Source organism: Prionailurus viverrinus, chromosome F2 (genome assembly GCF_022837055.1).
Source record: "Prionailurus viverrinus isolate Anna chromosome F2, UM_Priviv_1.0, whole genome shotgun sequence".
NCBI lineage: Eukaryota > Metazoa > Chordata > Mammalia > Carnivora > Felidae > Prionailurus > Prionailurus viverrinus.
In genome coordinates, this window is record NC_062578.1 from 38,521,018 (window position 1) to 38,543,080 (window position 22,063).

General features: G+C 36.5%; 1 protein-coding gene and 2 long non-coding RNA genes across 4 annotated transcripts in view; 1 reads left to right on the forward strand and 2 right to left on the reverse strand.

Moving 5' to 3' along the window:
- Positions 1-3,237: 3,237 nt before the first annotated feature.
- On the reverse strand, positions 3,238-5,227 carry LOC125156241 (uncharacterized). The gene is made up of 2 exons (XR_007148503.1): positions 5,029-5,227; positions 3,238-4,917 (listed from the first exon to the last, which is right to left on the reverse strand). It is a non-coding gene; the product is annotated as an uncharacterized LOC125156241 (long non-coding RNA).
- A 138-nt stretch (positions 5,228-5,365) lies between these two features.
- Positions 5,366-21,497, forward strand: OTUD6B (OTU deubiquitinase 6B). 2 transcript variants are annotated; one of them, XM_047841999.1, is made up of 7 exons: positions 5,366-5,582; positions 6,208-6,359; positions 8,789-8,869; positions 13,606-13,918; positions 15,723-15,784; positions 18,269-18,375; positions 19,172-21,497. In XM_047841999.1, the coding sequence occupies exons 1-7, from the start codon at positions 5,501-5,503 to the stop codon at positions 19,254-19,256; spliced, it is 882 nt and encodes a 293-aa protein (XP_047697955.1). In that variant the 5' UTR covers positions 5,366-5,500; the 3' UTR covers positions 19,257-21,497. The 2 variants fall into 2 exon arrangements, with proteins under 2 accessions (XP_047697955.1, XP_047697956.1); XM_047842000.1 differs by lacking the exon at positions 5,366-5,582 and adding an exon at positions 11,485-11,622 and having other exon boundaries at positions 6,301-6,359.
- Positions 7,865-22,063, reverse strand: part of LOC125156243 (uncharacterized) — a 28,665-nt gene continuing 14,466 nt past the window's right edge. Inside the window, exon 3 of the long non-coding RNA XR_007148506.1 lies at positions 7,865-7,951. This is a non-coding gene — a long non-coding RNA (uncharacterized LOC125156243). The remainder of the gene's footprint in view (positions 7,952-22,063) is intronic.

Genomic DNA, 22,063 nt, shown 5'->3' on the forward strand with positions numbered 1-22,063 from the left:
ACTTTTATGGGCTTTGCAGTTGAGTGTGACCCTTGAATATCAATCTCATTTCATAATTGGTTGCACGATCTCTCAAATATGCAGTTTGGTCAAACAAAAAAACACTTAATTTTCCTATACTCTTTTGGCATAGAGATTTATACTAACAATTAGTCTTACTGAGAGTTAATATTTGGGGCAGGCAGTCTAGATTTCAACTTGCTCTATTCCATATTGGGAACATTCTCTTGCTGTCCCAGACAGGACAGCAAAATAACAGCTGCTAGTAAGCCAGACCTGCTGGCTCAGTGCTAACAGAAAGGAAAGAAGCTTGTGGCACCTGGGTGGCTCAGTTGGTTGAGTGTCCACCTTCCACTCAAGTCATAATCTCACAGTGAGTTCGAGCCCCATATCAGGTTTTCTGCTGTCAGCCTGTCAGCACAGAGCCTGCTTCAGATCTTCTGTCCCCCCTCCCCTGCTTGCACTCTCTCAAAAATAAACATTAAAAAGAAAAAAAAAAGGTGAGGAATGGGGCACCTGGGTGGCTCAGTCGGTTGAATGTCTGACTTCAGCTCAGGTCACAATCTTGCGGTTCGTGGGTTTGAGCCCTGCGTCGGGCTCTGTGCTGACAGCTCAGGGGCCTGGAGCCTGTTTTGGATTCTGTGTCTCCCTCTCTCTCTGCTCCTCTCCTGCTCACACTCTGTCTCTCTCTCAAAAATAAAGATTAAGCAAAGTTTTTTTTTAAAGGCTGGGGGAGAAAGGAAAGAAGCAAACCCCTCTGAGTTCTTGATAACCATGCACAAGTTTTTCAGGACCTTTGCAATAATCCTTGTTCCTTGGGAGTCATCAGTGTTGCACCTTCTCAAAGCTGCATTCTTTGGCATCATTAGTGTAACTATGGCTTCCCAAATTCCAGTTGGAAAGATACTTAACAAAACCATGTTGAATTACAGTCCAAATTCACTTCTTGCAGATTTTGTGAAATTGCTTACTACAATTTATTAGTAACCCTCAAATCAGAACTTCTGTTGCTTTCATGGGCATGTGTATGTTGCAGAGTAGCAGCAAATCTGTCATCAGACATGTATGGGCCCAAATGAAGTGAGACCAGGTGACACTGTCTTATCTCTGCTCTCATACTGTGAACAAGTGCCCTTTTCATGGTATATATTTTTTGCATTATATATTTTTGCATGGTATATTTTTTTGTTGGTGATTTTGCTGTTTAAAATGGTCCCTAAGTATAGTGCTGTGTAGTGGTTGTTCCTAAATGCAAGAAGGCACTGATGTACCTTACTGAGAAAATGTTAGGTAATATTTGTTCAGGCCATGAGCTGTTGGTTGAGTTTAATGTTAGTGAATCAACAACAGATTCTAAATAAAATATCTTAAAACAAGGTTATGTATTGATCAATTGATGAAAATGTGACCAGAGGTTCACAGGAACCCAATCCTAGATTCCTCCCAGATGCAATGCTACAATATTCACTAATTCAGTGTTTGACTTTATAGAAATAACTGCGAGTAATAAACTATATACAGTTACATAGTAGTGAACTAGAAATTAGAATATTTAGGACAATGGGTGTGCCATTTAGAGCTTTAAAATTATAAATTTAAAAGACTACATACAAAAAATATCGTATTACTCCATTATTACTCATCTCTAAGTATATGGCTGACTGTAGTGCATTGTTTTTGATGTTGAATTCAACTGAACTATAAATCTCAATCTTCTATTCCTCTGTAATACCTACCCACCTCCTTTCCTTTTTCCTCCTATTTCTTATCATCCTTTCCAGGGTAATTGCTCATGGCCTCAAATACTGTCTTCCAATCAGAAAACTCAAACCTAAATTTCTAATCTTTACATCTTTTCTGGCTCTGGATTTGTATTCCAAATGCCTGTCTGACATATCCACAAATTTCCCTGTTACAAATCATGCCCAATTTTACAAACAAAACTCATTTTTCCCCCTCCATAAGCCATTCTCTTCTGCGTATATACCTCATCTGAAGTAATGAACTTTCTTATCATATAGACCAGAAGTTTACTCTCACAAAAATCATTTTTTTTTTTTAAATTTGCATCCTAGTTAGTTAGCATATAGTGCAACAATGATTTCAGGAGTAGATTCCTTAGTGCCCCTTACCCATTTAGCCCATCCTCCCTCCCACACCCCCTCCAGTAACCCTGTTTGTTCTCCATATTTGAGTCTCTTATGTTTTGTCCCCCTCCCTGTTTTTATATTATTTTTGCTTCCCTTCCCTTATGTTCATCTGTTTTGTATCTTAAAGTCCTCAAATGAGTGAAGTCATATATTTGTCTTTTCTGACACAATCTTTTCTTAAAAAAAAAAAAAATGTTTATTTTTAAGGTGGGGGGAGGGTCAGAGGGAGAGAGACAGGGAGACACAGAATCTGAAGCAGGCTCCAAGCTCTGAGCTGTCAGCAGAGAATTTGATGCAGGGCTCGAACTCACGAACCGTGAGATCATGACCTGAGCCCAAGTCAGAGTCGGACACTCAACCGAACCACCTAGGCGCCCCTCAGTGAGAAACTTTATAGATGCTTAATATATTTTATAATCTAATCCTACGTTATTAGCCTGAGATCCATTTCTAACAAGCTCCTAGGCAATGCTGAAGACCATAATTTTCACAGAGACCACAAAGCAGGAAGTATTATATGGAAGTCTAAGAAAGAGATGACACTTTAGTAAGTTATTGTATGGTGGGGGGGGCAGGTGTGGTGGTAAGACTTAGACCGGAAGGTAACTAAATTTAGAAACTCCAGTTACTAAGTCTATCTTATTAGGTGCATATTCCGCTCTTCACCTAATGTTCCTTGTTCCTTGCCTTTTATGCATCCATCCCACAACATGTAATGTAGAACATCCTTATTGTAGCATTTCCTGAATTACCAGTGTTTGTTCTAATTTTCTCTTTGCCCAAGTTATTTAAGAACATTCCAAAAATTCCAAGTGTGTGATTTTCCAACATCTAGTCTTAGCTTCAAGGCTGTTTTGCAATGTGGTCATTTGTGCAATGTGATCATACATTAAAGTTTTCTCTGTATCCTAACGTTAGATCATTTAGACATGTTTCAGGATAATCTGAAAATACAAATGAAGTAGCAAAGTAATACCTACTATACATACATACACACACACACACTCCTATTTAATTACTTTATCTCCTTTCACTTACTTTACTAAGGACTATGAACGTTTAAGAGTCCATCAGTTTTTGCCATATGTATGTTAAGAATTACTTTATTAAATACATAAAATGCAACAATTTTAAGTCCACACTTAAAATGACTTATGTATACATCAGTAAAACTACCACTCAGATACTGAACATCTTACATATGAATGCCACGTTATTTACCACATAAAGCTTAAATATTACATCCTACAGCTTTATACTTTGTTATAGCTTAAATTCTGATAAGAACATTGCTCCTACTTCAATTTCTAGGACTTTGTTTCCTTGCTGTTTTTCACACTTCCTCTCCAATCCATAAAGCTGGTATATTCTAATTTACCCATAACCTTATTTCAGTGCCAAATTTACTTATAATGAACTACTACATGAAGCAGGAACTACTGCTTTTCCCTGGACAAGATGTACATAAAACAAAGTTTTCATCTACCACCTCCCCAACCAGGAATTTAGAAATTTTCTTTTTACACAGTATTCACATTATAGATAAAATTGTTACTTTTTTCCCCTCTGTAATTAAAAATAGAGGACACAAAACTGTACCGATTTCCCATTTTGTCAGATTAACACTTGGAATGCCTTTACTGTGTCCTGTCCACACTGACAAAGCCCTTTTATTTTACTTATGTTTACCTGAAGAGCTTGCATATCTTTGTCTACAATGCATACTAAAAATAACAGCTCTTACTTGCTTTCTAAATTAAACATTTACCACACCTTTGCAGTTTAAAATGAGAGAAAGTGAAATTTTACATTTAACATTTTTTGCACTTAGTCTTATAACCCCACATATAACAAGTTAATCTTAAGGCTGTTTAACTAGTTTTAATGCTTACCCAGTTTTTTTTTTTATCCTATTTTTTTCATACAATTGCTTCACTACCCTTGAATTGTTTTAACTTATGGTTTTTATGGGTTGCAGTAACGTCATTTAACAAATTTTTCAAGGACAGCATTTGGGTGATATACTTTATACTTTAACTCCTGAGTATCTGTGAATGTCTTCCAGTTGCCCTTGTATAGAAATAACTTAGCAGGATACAGAATTCTTGGCTCAAAATTATTTCCCCTTAAACCTCTGTAGACATTGCTTGTCTTTTTGGCATTCGGAGCTGCAAAAGAAATTTCAGGTCAGTCTGACTTTTACACCTTTATGAGTAACCTGCTTTCTCTAAATACTTGTAGAACTTTTTCTTTATCTTCCAGTTTAACGTCACTAGGGTATGTCTAAGTGTTGCCTTCTTTTCGTTAAGTTCTGGTAGCCTATGAGCTTTTCTATTTGCCGATCTAGTTAGTCCCTCAAGTCTGGAAAATTTTCTACTATTGGTTCCTAAATTTTGTCTCTGCTTCAATTGCTTTGTCATCTATTTCAGGTATTCTTATCATGCGTAGATTGCATCTCTTGGACAGATTCTCTAGTTGTCTCTTCTATCTTTTCCCTTTTTTGCCTCATGCTTAGTTTCTTTTTTCATTTATTTCTGTAATTCGTTTTTGTGGCCGACCGGGTTTGCATGTTTCCGTTCTCTTTCAATTCTCTTATACTTTTCCAAGTGCTCTGACAGTAGCCTCTTTATCTTCGAGCATAGGTCTGTAAGCTCCTGTACCATATGATGGTCCATCCTTAAAACCTCTTCGGTTTCCACTTCTATATCCATTTCAAGAGGCGGCATTTTCTCAATTGTGAGCGGTTTCTGAACTCAGGTATTACGACCTTTAAAACAATGAACAAAACTTAATTCCCTACCGTTTGACTGACTCAGCCCAAAGATTCCCATGGATAATTATTACAGTTTTACTTATATGTTTTCTTTTTCTTCCTTACCTTTTGAACAGCACTTCTCAGGAATTTGACCAAAAGAAACGATTAGAGAACGCCGTCCGTCTGAAGACCCAACGAAAGGTAACGAACTTCCAAAATGGCTCCCGTCACGTCATCACTGCGCGCCTCACGTCAGAGCCGGTAGCCTGGCACGTAGCTTTATTCCTGAAGGAGCTATAACGCGCTAGCCAATCACGAAGCAGCAAACTGCAGCGGTCAAGCCACACCCCCACGCGCTGTCGTGCCCACCCCCCCACCGCCTCGCCTCCATAGACCAGAGTCACGGGAGTGCGCATGCGTCTATCGCATCGCCTTTCTCTTCGGCCCAATGACTCTGCTTAGATCCGGTACCGCCTCGAAGGCGGGACTGGGTCCCAGGCGCGGCCAATGGCACCCCGGGTGAGGGTGAGGGGTGGAAGGTGCCTGTTAGCTCGTGGTGCAGCTACCAGCGCGTGTGCTGGGCTACCTGGTCGTCATGGAGGCAATCTTGGCGGAAGAGCTTGCTGAGGAGGAGCAGCTAGTGAGAAGGCATCGCAAAGAGAAGAAGGAGCTGCAAGGTGACCAGGGGGTGGGAAGTCTCCCGGACCCAGGAAAGGGCGCGTGGCGGGTCGGTTCTGAGGAATCTTGAGAGGCTTCTGATCTGGCTCCTCCTAGACTTTCCCAAAGTAGCTAGTATCCTCTTCCCTCTTAATCCCCTATCCCGGTGGTCCCTTAATCCGCCAGATCTTCAGAAGCTTTCTTTTCTTAGATCCGCCACGTCTCGGCTTCCCTATGTCACCGCCTGGGTGCTGGTGTCTGAGAATACCTCCAAGCCGTGATGTTGGGCCCAGACTCTACCGCCCCCTCCCCTGTCTCCCTTTCCCGTTCCTGAACCTGTTACCGACACTTGGATCTAATGGATGCTCTTAAAATACCTCACCTCAATTTTGAGGACTCAAAAGGGATAGTTAAAAGATTTAAAACTTGAGTCATTTTTCTTTTTCCTTTTCCTATCACACTAAACAAACGTACAGTTTTGAGGATTTTCTTTTTGTCTCCATCTGAGCTCTTTATCTGTAAATGTCTAATAACGCAGTTACTCTTCTATCATGATTTGTTTCCACCTTTCTCCCCTTATTGTCCCCATTTCTCATTTCCTCTCAATCCTGAATTGTTGACTTAATGATTTTGGTGGCTTTTCAGCCAGAATTCAGGGTATGAAGAATGCTGTTCCCAAGAATGACAAAAAGAGGAGGAAGCAACTCACCGAAGATGTTGCTAAGTTGGAAGCAGAAATGGAACAGAAACATAAAGAAGAACTGGAGCAACTGAAGCTGACTTCTAAGGAAAGTAAAGTATGTAAAGTAATGTTTCTCTTTGCCTACAGCATTTGAAAGCCACTGCCCATCTCTAATATTAAACTGTTGACTATATGACATCGTACAATTAGAGGGAACGGAAGTCACAATCATGCGTCACCATTCATTAATATTTCTGTGACCAGGTTTACATGGTAATGTGTTTTAGTAAGGGAGGTCAGCAAAAAAAGTACGTGTCAACTATTTACTTGCCCCATAGAGGAACAGATTGATAAAGTGGACTAGAGGAAGCTTCACCAAATGGAAGTTAGGACTTCTAGTCCCAGAATTGCCATTAAATAGTATTGTAACCTTGGTAAAGTTGCTTAAACTTCCTGAGCATAAACTTCTCCACATATAATGTGATATAAATACTTCTGCTTAAGCACAAGATTCTGTAAGAATCAAATGGGACAGCAAATATGAAATCATTTTTAGATTATAAAGTGCTTTATGAACAAGTTGTAATGAGTGAAAATTTACGTTTCTTGGGTAAATTGGAGCATACTGTCATTTTAACTAATACTGTGGCTAATAGGTATTGTGTGCCAAGCACTTCAACATATTTGTATTATCTCATGTAATTTTTATAGTAACATACTAAGATATTATCCATGAAGTGAATGTAAAGAATCTCATTTTTCAAGAGGGAAATAGACTCAGAGAGATTAAGAACTTACTTCTGAACAGCTATTAAGTGCCAAAGCTAGAATTCAAAATCAGGATGGTCTTACTCCCAAGATGTGATGAATTCTGTTACAACTTTGTATGGTGTGGTAGTTTATTGCATGAGTTTGGATACCAAGGATCACAGCCTCCATAACATTATTCCATTTTCGATAGTTAGAATGTTGTTATGTCTGTGCAAAGTTTTATCTACCGTAATGTGGTTTTATTAAGTTTATTTTTGGTCTGTTCTTGACAGGGAAAACAACTTGTCTGTACTGATTAACAGTGGTCATTATATTAAACATATTCTCCTTTTCTTTAGCCCTGTTAGCTAGTCATCAAGATCCTGGCCTTCTGTGCCTTAACATATTTTAATAAAAAAAAATTTTTTTTTAATTTATTTATTTTTGAGAGACAGTGAGACATAGTGAGAGTGGGGGAGGGGCAGAGAGAGAGGGAGACACAGGATCCGAAGCAGGCTCCAGGCTCTGAGCTATCAGCACAGAGCCGGATGCTGGGCTCGAACCCACAGACCATGAGATCATGACCTGAGCCGAAGTCGGACACCCAAACCAACTGAACCACCCAGGCGCCTCCGTGTCTTAGCATATTTTATTCCCAAGTAACCTAGTATGATGCCCAGGTGTTTGTGTTGTCACAATCATGGTATTCCAATTATCTTCTCATTTGCAATTTTGAGCTTTCCTACGTTTCCAAGGACAAAAATGTTTGATTCTTAAGCTACATGTTGTTTGTTAAAATACAAGCTCCCATTTTACTTTGACCTATTGTCTTTTTCATTGACTTAAGCTTGTTTTCTTTCTGAATGCTATATGAATTCTTATGTCATTGCTTTCCAGATGCTTTTCTGTTTCTTGCCTATTGTCAGCATGGCAGTTTGTAGATTTTAGCAGATTCCTCTGAAAAATATAACAATATTCATTTTATTAAAGTTGATGTAACTATTATTTGAAATCTTAATTTGGTTTTGATATTTTGATAATTTGGGAATAGCCTTGAAGAGTGCTGGCTCTATTGTTACTAGAGGTCTCTATATGCATTATGTATGTATCCTACTAAAAACTGGTTTAAGCTATAGTTGCAATAATAAAATGCTAGCTACTAATCCCTATCGTTAAAAGTCTAGCATCTTCTTTAGCAAACACATGATAGCCATTTGATGATTAAGATTGGTTGTGCTATCTGAACAATACCTTAACTTTTCTACCTATAGTTATCAGTTTGTAAATGGGAAAGGATAGAGAAAGCTCAATATTTACTACGGTCAAGAAGCAGGGTTCATCAGGTTCTGGCTAATTAAGATGGAGAATGGCCTTTCCTGCCACATTTGAGCTTATGAAGGCAGTAGTGAACTGAGCCAGTGCAGGACCTTATGTATCCTATAGGTACTGTCAACACTTAGAGAAGGGAAGGGTGGACTGCTGAATGAGTTGGCACATACAGAAAGTATTTGGGTTAATGGAGTAGGAATTGGAAGCAAGAAGGAAAAGCCTGCAGGGATGAGCATTATCTTTGGAGAGCTGTAAGAAAACCTTTTGGGAATCGGACGAATTCTCCCTTAAAAATAGAGAAAGGAGACACAACCATGTCTTGTAATAACGTATCTAGTAGTATTATTCAAATTTGAGTTGTGGGATTGCATGCATTTGTGATTTTTTTCAATAATTTAATAGTCTAATACTTTGAATGATAAAAGTATTTTTCATTAATTCGTTAATGCTTTTTGTTTCCTTCAGATAGATTCTGTTGCTGTTAACATTTCAAACTTGGTTCTTGAGAATCAGCCACCTCGGATATCAAAAGCACAAAAGAGACGGGTATGAATGTCATGTCACCAAGTAATTAAGTTAGTGCTGTATGCTTATTACTCTCTTAGGTGTTGTGTAGGAAGGGAGTAGGAAAAAAAATGATGGAGTTCCTTGTCAAAGGACCTGAGCTAACATTTATTAGGCATTTGCTGTTTGCTAGGTACAATGCTAGGCTTATTATAGATTATATGAAATCTCATTTACTCCTGATTATAATCCTGTGAAGTAGATTCTTAATCTCATTTTAAGAAAATAGGCTTAACCAGTATAAAATAACATGTTCCGTTTCTAGTTCTCTTAAGAGAGTGGGCATAGAAGGGGAGTGTGCAAAGAATATTTTTTACAAATATATTATCCCAGACTTAATAATTTAGAATCTACACAGTGTGGGCCCAGATGGTTCTGATGCACAATTTTGGTTAAAAACTATGGTACTAAGTGGTGAAACAAGGATTTGAATCTAGAAATTAAGCAAGATACACAGGTGTCCAAAATTCTGAGGTTTATGCAGGTACCTATGTAATGGTTAGCTGCAGTGGGAATTCAGAGAAGGAAAAGTTCATTGTGACAAGTGTTAAATGAGTTAGAATTTTAAGAAAATAGTTATTTAAAGAGGATATTTGAAGTACGATAAATAGCACGCATGTGGGCATGAAATAATTCTGCATCATGGTGAGAGCTATAAGGAAACTGATTTGTTGGAAGTAGTGAGTTCATGAAATCAAAACTATGGGACTGAGATTAGATAAGTAAGGGCTGTTCACTTGGGAAAAGAAAAAGGGGTTTTAAAAACAGTCTGTTTAGTCTCTAGTATTGTTTTACTAACACTTGATGTTTTATAGGATTTAAATACTTATTTTTAAGCTAACTTAGCGTTTTATAATTTAGTAGTACCCAGTTTAATTGGGCATGGTATTTGGTATCAGACTTTTGAAGGTTTTAATCCTACTTACTGTTGTGACTCTGGGTAAGATTCTCAACCTTTTTAAACCTCAGTTTCATATGTATAAAATGGGTGAAATAATACCTGCTTTGTAGAGCTATTGTAAGTATTAAGTAATGTACTGTTGCCAAAACCCTAACACAGTGCCTGGAGAACTAGCGGGTCAGCCAATGATAGTATGTTTACTGTGTTCAGTCCTGCGTAGTGTGCCTCTTACAAATTCAACCCAAGACCAGTAGCTTGTTTTTTGTTGTTTGAAAGTTGATTAAGTTGCAAATGGTCAAACATTTTCATGCTTACATAAGATTGTATTCTTGAGTAAATATTATGATTGTGAATTTCACAGAATCATGAAACTTAGATTTTATGGTATCTTGGAGGTTATCTGTTTTAACTCCGTACTTAAGATACATGTTCTCTTTGTGATAGCCTTATAGTTGTCATCTAGCTGCTATAGATCAAAAGCAAAGGGCAGAGTTTTTGCTTGGCAGTAGCATAACAAAATATTTATTGGGATTGCCTCTACTTAGTAATTGATACATCTTGGAGTAGCCTATTTAATTTTGGAAAACATAGGCCCCAACTCCTTCCTGTCTGTATCTAATCTTACTCATCCCCAGCTGGACCAAAACAAAAAATTAAACTCCCTTTTCTCAAACATTTTGTTACTTTTCTCCTAAAACAATGCATAGCTAAAATGCATACCTTTTTAACTATATCCTCAAAAAATTTAGTATCTTTTGTAGTCAGCTGCTTAAATACTTGGCAGAGAAAACACCCTAGAAGTAATTCCCAAAGTTTTTTTTTATTGCTTTGTTATATTAATAGTATTAATAAGATTCTGGAACTGAAAACACTTAAAAGTTTATATAAGAAAATGAAACTTGAACTTTTTTTTCTTTTTTTTTTTTTTAGACAAAGGCACCAAGGAATAAAAAGAATGGTGTTTGTCTTTGGGAGAGATACAACTCTCTTTTAGAAAAACATAACAAAAATTTATAAATATTTATTATTGGAGTATCGTAGGACAAATCTCTTATTTTTAATTGAGAAAAAAAGGGGAGTATTTTATTTAATTCAGCAGACTTGAATGGAAGAAGCTCTTTGGTATGCTGGAAAGAGCCCCAAGTAGAACTCAGGAGAACTGGGTTCCAAAAATAGGAAATTTGAGAGCCAGAATGAGTTCTAGTTCAATTTCTTCATTTTTCAAAATTGTCAGTGGCATACTGAAAGTTTGATACCAACCCAGGACTGGTACCCAGCTCTTAAGATTCCTCTTCAGAGTTGATTTTGCTGCATGACTTCAATGACAGGACTCTAGTTTTACTGACAATATATTTATGAAGTTAAGTGCTGTTTTCATCTTACATATATGCTTTTATTAGGTTTAATTGTTGCCATTCTGTCTCCAGCACTTGGGCTGTAGAAACCACAGTGCCTAGTGCCACTGGGAAACTATTAGTGGCTGGGAAAAGAATCCAGTGAATTTCCCACCTTGTGCCCTGGAAAGGAAACATAGTTACTGTGTAACATTAAAGTGGAGCTTGAGGACAAAAGTGAAATGCTTGGATTAGATTTTAGAAGCTTAAACGGTTTAGTATAAAATTCCACTCTTCCAGTAACTAGTACATAACATCATTAACTCCAGCTCCCATCTGCTCCAACTTTTATTCTGATTTAGGTGCCTGGATAGAAGGAGCGCTCTGTGTTGTCCTTGGTCCCACTCTGCTTCTAAACCAGCTGTATGGCCTTTGGAAATCTTTCTGCGTGCTGTTTCCTCAGAGGAAAATGAGGGGTTTTGGATTAGATGATATCCAAGGTGCTTATCCTCCCTCTCCCCTCTGAAAATGTTTTTTAGACTTTCATAAAGTAACAGTGCCATCTTGTGTTTTAAGATTTTTATGCCGCTGTGATGCACAGTTGTAGGTATGCAGTGAAATAAATTTGTTCATGTTATTTCTGGCATGGTTGGATTTGGGTGGAATAAACTTAAACAGGTGTATATTTCATTAGGAAGATAATACTGCTTTTGATTCAGGTAACTTACAAATCACTTTAGGTTCTAGTATGGCACCTACCAGGCAAGTAGTTCAAATGTGTGACAGTAGGTTACATTGAAATTTGCCTTTCCATTAATTTTTCTGCCCCAAGGAGGAATGAGAGCTAGGGACATGACAGTCTTTACCTTTTCTTACTTTTTCTTGATTTTTATTCTCTTAAATTGAAAAGCAGTCATGACCAGCATATAAATGAAGCATATTCATGGTAGAGAATTAGATGCAGAAAAGCATGCATATGTGCACACACACAAAACAAAACTTATTTTGTAAACAAAAATGAGACTCTTAAATACAGAGAACAAACTGATGGTTGCTAGAGGGGAGGTAGATGGGGAATGGGCATGGGGGGCAAACAAATTATTTTGTAATTGTACCATCCAGAGAAAAGCACTATGAATATTTTGTGTATATTTTTCTAATTTTTAACTATGTATGTGTAGATTTAATATATATTAGCTATATACATATCTTTTCTTAGCTCTTGACATGTTTCTGTGGTACCCTAGCTATATGAACTGTGTTCAGCTATGAAACAGTGCTTTCTGGCTTTGATCCTTGCTAGTCCAACTGTCAGGATTTCTTTCTTTCCCCCCAGCCTTCCCACTCTACTTCTCATCCATCCTTCATGTCATAGATCTCATGCCCCACCCATACCTAATCCTTGCATATGTTGCCATGGGAAGAACTCTTCTGACATTTGAATAAGGAAAGCAAGTTGCAGAATATAATGTGATACCATTTTTGTTAAAGTATTTTTTCTATACTTTGAGTACATCAATATTTGTTAAAGCGCTTAGGAAAAAAAATCTAGAAAGATACACACCTGACTTCTACAGCAGGCACTGAAATTGGCATTGGTCATTAGAGGAACTTTTGTCTATCATGATACTTTAATTTTTTATAAGAATGTTTTTATCTGTTGTTTCAGTTAAGTGTGTGTGTGTGTGTGTGTGTGTGTGTGTGTGTGTGTACGTACACATGCACTGTTTTTTTCTTTAGGCTAGATAAATAGAATTCCCCTACCCTTCTAAAGTCTTTGGCATATTAATACTGCACAGGTGATTTAGCATGCTAATGCCTCAGTAGTGGAGTGATAAGTTAAAAAGCTTGGATTAGCTTGGCATAAATATGATAATGATGTTGCTTTGAGGCTTAGCACAACACAGTATTAAGGCAGTACTTTGAAATCAGTAACTAAAGCTTTTAGAAACGCATTAAAAAAAAATTTTTTTTTAATGTTCATTTATTTTTGAAAGAGAGAGACAGAGACAGAGACAGAGACAGAGTGCAACTGGGGGAGGGGCAGAGAGAGAGAGGGAGACACAGAATCCTAAACAGGCTTCAGGCTCTGAGCTGTCAGCACAGAGCCCGATGCGGAGCTTGAACTCATGAACCGTGAGATCATGACCTGAGCCAAAGTCAGATGCTTAACCGACTGAGCCACCCAGGCACCCCTCATGTAGTTTTTAAGTAGACTTTAAAGAAAAATTTGAAGGTTTTTTTTTTTTTTTGTCCTGGTATAGAGCTCGGTGCTGGGTACATGCAGATGAGAAAGATAGTTGCCCTTAAAGGAGTTCCCAGTATAGAAAATTCTACAAGTGATGAGATCATCAATATGATAATGCTTGTGGGAGAAGGGACAAAAATGGCAAAAGTCTTGAGGGTCTTACATTTCTATCCCCTTAATAAATGTAAAATAGTCCTCATTATTGTGAATTAACTTTCCTATATTCTCCTCCTAGGACAAAAAAGCTGCATTGGAAAAGGAGCGGGAAGAAAGGATAGCTGAAGCTGAAATTGAGAACTTATCTGGAGCCAGACACTTAGAAAGTGAAAAACTTGCTCAAATATTGGCAGCAAGACAGTTGGAAATTAAACAGATTCCATCTGATGGCCACTGTATGTATAGAGCCATTGAAGATCAACTCAAAGAACAGAAATGCCCTTTGACTGTGTCTGCCTTGAGAAGTCAAACTGCTGAATATATAAAAGGCCATGTGGAAGACTTTCTGCCATTTTTAACAAACCCTAATACGGGAGATATGTATACTCTAGGTAATTTATTTTTCTTTACTATGTCTTGTTGCTGCTGTTAAATAAAGTGATTCCTGGCATTGAGAAGAAGAAAAACCTATTATAGTTCTTATGGAGGAAAAAAGTCTCAAAATTTAGGCAGAATTGTTTTTTATATTATAATACATACTAGTATATTGTTTAAGGCAAAAGTGGAATAGGATTCATTATTATTACTGAGAAAATTATGTTTCTGAGTTCACATGTCACAAAGTAGGCATAGAGGGAGGTATGCTTTGACTAGTCTGTGGAAGTATAGGGTCCAAAGACCATAAGCAGAGAATGATCGGAAAACCAAATCCTTTTATCCTATACTTTGGGAAATTCAATTTTACTTTCAATAAGCCACAATACTTAGGCAAAATTTGACTCTGCAAAACCAAAAACAAATGAGTTAATAACCTGCCTTATTATTCTAATACCTTTGACAATTAAGATAGAATATTTATGGGGAGGTAAAAAAAAGAAAAAAGAAGAACTAGCCAGTAAAGGAGAGAGCAGGTGAAAATCTGAAAGAGTGTTGGGGAGAGTCAGAGATATAATAGAGGAAAGTTCGTCCTAAGAGAAGATTGCAGGTGTGGCAGTATCCATTGGCAAGTCAAATGACCAGGAGGGGTAGGAGAAGGGATGGTTAAGGTTGACTTTGCTTTAATGGAGTCCCTGACTCTGCTAGTTGCAGGGCAGTGGAAAAGAGTTGGCAACTCAGCATGCTGAATTTAAAAAAAAAAGACTTAATTTCTTATTCACTTAGTCAATATTTATTGAAGGCCACTATGTGCCAGGGACTCTTCTAGGCACTTCTAGGACCCTGAGTGCTGGGAATATAGCAGTGAATGAGGCAAACACACAGGACATACTTTTCTGTACATGTCCATAATTTTTTTCCTTTCCTCTAAACAGGAAGGGTATTAGTTTTCCATTTTTAACTTTCTGTATAAGGTGTGTATGCTCAAGATGTGCCATTAAACTGCACTTAGGTCCTACTCTCATGACTAGTCCAGGAAGTCCTTTCTTTGGCTAGAACTGATACTGAAGCAAATAAGGTAAATGCTTTAAAAATAACAAATAGAGGCACTGTTTGATGCTACTGCTGGCAAAGGAGTTTCAACTCCTTTCTAGTTTTACCCTGATTCTCTTTTCACATCTTTTTTTTTTTTTTAATGTTTATTTTTGAGAGAGAGAGACAGAGCGTGAGCTGGGGAAAGGCAGAGAGAGAGAGGGAGACACAAAATCTGAAGCAGACTCTAAGCTCTGAGCTGTCAGCACTGAGGCTTGATGCAAGGCTCAAATTCACAGACCGTGAGCTCATGACCTAAGCCAAAGTTGGATGCTTAACCGACTGAGCCACCCAGGTGCCCCTCTTCTCACATCTCTTGTGGGGTCTTACAGTGGACCCAATTTAAGGCTGCAGTGTTTTAGTTCAGTGTATTTTTTCAGATGCAGGTTTGGATTTTAAAATACATGTCAAAATATTGAGTATGGTGGCAGTTTTGAGGGTTGCTTAGCTAAAGAGAGAATAGGCTTGCTATGTAATTAAGGTCCCTAGGCCTCAGCGTGAGGGAGAGAAACAGAAATGAATTGCTTTCCTCTCAGATGGAGAGGTGGTGGAAAGTTGGAGCGAGTTAAGTTTGGATCTGGGAATTGGATTAAATTCTAGAGAGTGCAGGTAGAGAAAGGAGTAGGTTTACAACTTGAGTAATGATCAGGAATTGTGGGAGCTATAAAAGGGATCTGGTAACATGAGTTATGAAAATTATTAAGTGCTATATTCTCATTTTTTCTACAGAAGAGTTTAGGAAGTACTGTGATGATATCGTCAACACAGCTGCATGGGGAGGTCAGCTTGAGGTAAGTTTGTAATTATTCATAGTATTTGTGGATTGTTAAATTACTTCTAAATCCCATATCAGATGTATTTTTCAGATGATCCCACTTTCTTTTTGAGTATCCCTTTTTGTTACGTATTTGCCATTTGCCGTTTCTCTACTCATGAAGCATTGAAATGGGGAATTAACATTCTTAGGCCGTTAAGTATGTATCTTTGGGAAGTAAAGCACTATTATCATTTTAAATAGCCCAGTGGTTGATTTGTGGGTTGGTAAGGCTAATGTTACTCTTGGGTGTTTCCATTTGTGATGCTGCTCCTGGCAATATATTTGATTTTCTGGACTTATGAAAGTGATGATTTTATTCAAGTATAGTAAGATTTAGCCTAGTGGCTTAGCTGATGACAATCACTATTATAAAGTAAAGAGAAAACCGTATTTTTATGTGAAATTATGGGTCAGATCCTGCCACAGTGCATCATAATTGGAATTCCAGTTGATACTGACTTCAGAGCAGTATCTGATGCATCAAAATTCACATGTAGGAAGACAGTATGTTCAGCCACTTGTAGGGAATTCATCAGGATTTTTTTAAAGCTTTATCTTACTTTAACTTTGTTTTATTAAAACAGAATAAACATCTAATAGTTCCAACTGGTGATAAGGCAGCCTGGGGTATTCAAAAGTCAGGGGATAGGAGAGAAAGTCCTAGGTTTGGGTCCTGGCTTTCCTTCTACCTTTCAGTTTTGAGTCAGCCATATTTCCTGAGCTCGAGTGTCCTAATTGAATAGGGATAATAAAACCCCTGTGTGTACTTGGTAGGTCATTTGTGGACATTAAATAAGACAAGTATTGTATGCATAGAACTTTGTAAGCTAACGTGCCAGATGGATGAATCTAGCAGTAGAATTAATATTGTGTAGTGGTAATTAGTCACCTTGAATGCTTTGTGGATCTGAGTATTTCACTTCAAGAACTATACTTTTTAGAGAAATGACGTGAATGCTTCTTTAACGTCTTTTTCTCAGTAAGTCTGTATTTGTACCTCTTCTGAGCCACCAGAGGGAACTGTGTCCATTCGTTTTGTATGCCTCTCCTGGGTCTCTGAAACTCAGGAAATTGTCATAGTAGCTTTGTGACTACATTAGGAGTAAAGGTGCTTGAACTTTCTTGAGGAGCACAAATTAATAGAACTACAGACCTAAGCAAGTCTTTTTAAAGAGAGAAAAAAAACTTTACAACATCTTTTGAAGGACATTTACTCATAAATTTTTGGTCTATGAATTCATTTGACATAGGAATTGCTGTTTTTACAATGGGGTAAATTTAAATTATTCAAGAGAAATTCTTTATATGATTCTTAAAGACTTCGAAGGGACGTTAAGATTTCCAGAGCTTGCTTCACACTCTCCATTCTGTGCTGGCTTTTAAAAATGTAATTTCAGGTGTAAGAAAAAAATACCTCAAAGGAACATTTTATGAGGTAGAGTGTGGGATTAAGTTTGCTACTGTGCAGTACAGAATTTCCATATATTTGAAGAAATTTCTTACCCTTCTTTTACAACATCCTAAAAGGACCATGTTCCAGACAAAATGTTCTTATAATTGGGCAAATACATAGATGTGAGGGCACTAAGATTGAGGACTGTTGAATGATTAATTTATGAACTTGGGCTCCAGAGTCAGACTTCTCAGTTCAGTTGCAGGTCACTTTATTTCTTTACGCTTGACTTTGGGCAGGCATCTTGACCACTCGCTTTAGATTCTAGGTCTTTACCTATCCCATAGGATTATTGTCAGGATTGAATGAGTTAATATACATAAAATGCTTAGTGTTCCTGGTCATAGTAGGTCTAAACAGTGTTACTACCAATATTTATTATTAACTATTATTCATCTGCCTTTAAACTCTATTTTTATAATGTATGGTATGAAATTAACATTGTGTATTAATCATGTGGAAAATCCATGAAAAGATAGCACAATTCACATACATAACTTAGCTACTCATGCCTTGAATATTATGGAACAGTGGTTTTCAGCACTAGTACATTAGAATCATCTGAAAGCTTTTAGAAGAATAAACCTCCTAATATTTCCTGTTCTTTCTCTCCTTCTCCCAGCCCCTCCCAAATTGTAATTGATTTGATCTGGTGCCTGAGTGATAGTATTTTTAAAAACTGGCAGTTTTCAAGCAGTATTCAAAAGTAGAGGGACTAGTATAATGAACCTTTACTTCATTAACTATGGTATTGCTATTTCTAAAAAGCTGTTGTGTAGCCAGGGCTTGAAATTTCTGCGTTTGATTTAATAAATATTACATTTGTTTTTTCAACAAATCGTATTAAATGTCTACTCTGTGGCAGGCAGGCTCTTGGTGTATAGTGAGGAACAGAGTAGATCTCTGTTGGATGATGGTTGCCCTATTCATGCATACTCAGTAGTTTATGACTTGAGTAAGATTTACCTTTTTATTTTCCTTACTAATACATTTTCTTTCCTATAGCTAAGAGCCTTGTCTCATATTTTACAAACACCAATAGAGATAATACAGGCAGATTCTCCTCCTATTGTAGTTGGTGAAGAATATCAAAAAAACCCATTAATACTTGTGTAAGTACCTGGAAATTTCTACTGTTACATTTTTCATAGTTAAGACAAAAAGAATTATTCAAAGGTGTTAGGTTGTATATGTTGATTAATTAGAAAAAATATGTCTTCGGTTGTATTAATTACGCTTATTTTATGTTAAAGGCAATTATAAAATTAGAAAGCATTGTCAGTCAATATGTGATTTAGATAATTGTTTAAACTTCTACTGGTTTATTCTTGTGTATGAGTTAAGAATAAAATCATTTCTAAAGATTACAGATTTTAGGATTAGTTTTCATACTGTCTTAGTGTGACATTAATAATGCTAAGTTTCAACAAGAACAAAAGCGGAAATATATTCATGTTGCCTAATTGGTTATTCCTTAGAGAGTTTTTCTTCGTATTGTCAAAGTATTTTACATGATTGAGAATTCTTTTTTGAAACACAGCATGGAGAGTTTGCTGTTGGCTTTAGTGTTGTTTATTAGCCAGACTACCAAGGTAATCATTAATGGCTTAGATTTAGGTAAAAATTTAAGGTTATTGAGTACTCAGCATCTCAGTAATTTTCCTTTGCCCCCTAATGATTGTGTTTTCCCTGACTTAAACTCAGCAGACAGAGTTATTGAACCAGATTTTACTGACTGCTGAAGCTTTTCAAATGGGTTTGAACTTTTAAGTAATATGTCAATGAAGTCTTTGAATGATACCCCTGTGGAGTGATTCATTGAGTGTTTGGTTTTATATACATAATAAACATTTATGTACAATGAATTACTTTCGTCTAAACTACTCATTTCTCCTTTTCTCATTTCAGATATATGAGACATGCATACGGCTTAGGAGAACATTACAATTCTGTTACACAGTTGGTGAACACAGCTACTGAAAATTGCAGCTAGTTTACAAAATGTTACACAATTATGTTTTAGTACAGTGTGCCGATCTGAGTCTTCTTACAAGTGCTGGATTGTTCTGACATTACTGAAAAACACAACTACCTTAAATCAGTTTTATGGCAAAGCTACTAACAGATTTTTTTTTAAAGTATGCCAGAGATAAACTTTGACCAGTGTTCCCTTTGTGGTATTTAAAAACACTTGTGAGTCGTTGTGGAATACATCATTTACAGACCAAGATAGTACCTATTTGCTGATATTTTTACTAATATAGGGTCTTGAACATTCTGTTATGCGTTGAAATAAATTTGATTTTTCTCCTTATTACTAAAAGCTTTCAGTAACCATTTTAATGTAACTTTCTTGAAGAAATGAAATGACTTGGTCATTGCAAAAATGTGGTAAAGGTGACAGCAAATCTAATTAATGCTTATAAATGTATCTGATTTCAGTAACCCTGGTACATGATGGAATTAATACTATGAAGCTTTTTATATAACCCCATCAAAGTGCAGCTAAAAAGCTTGCTTTAATAACTAAAAATTTTAAAATATTTATTCACATGGGAATCAGTTCAGTGTAAGAAATGAGAAATTTAAAGGTAAATAGGTGTTCCTATCAGATCAGACCTCTAAAGAAGTACCATCATGTTTTCTTACAGTTTTTTAGTGTCTTTTATTTTTTTTATTCTATTTTTTTATTTTTTAAGTAATCTCTCCACCTAACATGGGGACTTGAACACATGACCCCACAATAAATAAAGAGTTGCCTGCTCTATCAAGTGAACCAGCCAGAAGCTCCAGTACCATCATTTCTTGATCATATTCAAAACTGCAAATTTTTATATTCTTCATTATGTTTTCCTTGTCACCACTTAGCTGCTTTGCTTTCCTTGTGGTCTTTTCCACTTATAAATAGTTTGTGGCCTCTCATTTTTTTTTTTTTTTTTAACTTGTACACACCGAAGGAGTAGCAATGTAAAAGGGTCCAAGGCCAACTTTACTTCAAATTCTCCTCACTTTCAATTTGTCTTACCAGACCTCTGTTTTTGTTTCATTCTCCAGGATTAGAAGAAAGTTAGTTAGCCTACGTTTATTTCAGATATGTGAGAATGTTTATGTTACATATAGGGATCAAGTTGAAAGCCACTGTTTGGGAGCTAAGACTGAATAGTAAAATCAGTATACAATACTTTCTGATAGGAATGATTTATCTGGCTCAGATTTCACATTATTCTTAACACTATTCTAAGAAGATAGTATCTGTATGTAGAAACATGTCTCGCTGATAATTTGTTATGTAACTAAGTATTAATGAAAATGAAACTTTTGGTTTCATCTGTTTTTCCCAAATTAGGAGTAAATACTAAGATTTAGCATCAAATTTATAATATTTCAATTTTTGCTCCATGAGCGCAACTAATTTTTGTAAGTAAATATTGGGTTTTATGATATTAAAACCAGTTGTTAGTCTCACATGCCCACCTGATGACAATGTGGGAAGCTGGTAGGGACTGTGGTCAGCTATAGCAAGTACTGCACGAAGGTGTTCTAGCTCAAATGATGAAAAACTGTTCTGTTTGCCTAACAAAGTATATTCTGAAGGCTGACTGTTTTGTAATCCTTGATCTGAAATTGTTTGGGTCTGAAATTATAAAAGAATTATAAAATGGTAAATGGCTGACCTTTTTTTATGAAATCATCTGTTACTTTAAAATCAAAAGATAAGCATTAAGAAGTAATAAAAAAAGTATCATAAACCTAGTTAGTACAGATGCCATCTATATTTAAAATAACTTCCTCGTAATTATTTTTTCTTAATAAGATGAATGGAACCTTCTTGATTATAGGTTTATTTTTATTATTTTTTATTTTTAAATGGGCAGATATTGTTATGAGTAAGATTTGTGTGGTCAGCTTCTATTCTTCCATAAAACTTCAAATAAAAATCATTTTAGCTGTAACCAAAAACTGAAGTCTTTAAAAAATGGCAGATGTAATTTAAAAACAGTATATCCTAATTTAGTTTGCTGTATGATTATGGTCTAATGGAAGTTTCATAAGCTCTCTTTTCTCTTAATTCAGAAAAGTATATGTCAGAGTTTTGGAATATGTCTTTAGCCAAGAATTTTATCCACTTACATATGTTTACAAACTTATATAAAGCAAAAAAGAATGTATGTAACTATAGTGAGCAATATAGTTTTGCTCATGTTATCTGATGTTTGCCAAAAGAAGAATAAAAGATGTATGAATTAAATCATTTGTTCGTTCAAATTGTTATTTTTTTTTTTTTTAATTTTTTTTCAACGTTTTTTATTTATTTTTGGGACAGAGAGAGACAGAGCATGAACGGGGGAGGGGCAGAGAGAGAGGGAGACACAGAGTCGGAAACAGGCTCCAGGCTCCGAGCCATCAGCCCAGAGCCTGACACGGGGCTTGAACTCACGGACCGCGAGATCGTGACCTGGCTGAAGTCGGATGCTTAACTGACTGCGCCACCCAGGCGCCCCTCAAATTGTTATTCTTAAACAATTTTACAATTTAGAAAGGGAAAATCCTCTGTTTTAGAATTTTATCCTGGCTTTATTTTGTCCTTATATATAATTGAGAATAATACAATCCCAAATTCTTGCTTTAAGGGTTTTAGAATAAATATATAAACATAGCACTATGTCTCAGACAAAATAGAGGAAAATAAGGAGATAGGCATTTAAGCCATGGCTCTTAGAAATCAGGTTGAAGCTTAAAACCTTTTGAATAATGAAGGTTATTTAGGGTAAATGAAATTGAAGAATATTCTAAGACTCA

What these genes read in the sequence shown, in the direction of transcription:
- OTUD6B (XM_047841999.1), top strand. Translation starts at nt 5,501, where the DNA reads ATGGAGGCAATCTTGGCGGAAGAGCTTGCTGAGGAGGAGCAGCTAGTG. An exon ending in AGAGAAGAAGGAGCTGCAAG is followed by an intron (nt 5,583 to 6,207) that starts GTGACCAGGGGG and finishes GTGGCTTTTCAG; the next exon opens with CCAGAATTCAGGGTATGAAG. An exon ending in GGGAGATATGTATACTCTAG is followed by an intron (nt 13,919 to 15,722) that starts GTAATTTATTTT and finishes TTTTTTCTACAG; the next exon opens with AAGAGTTTAGGAAGTACTGT.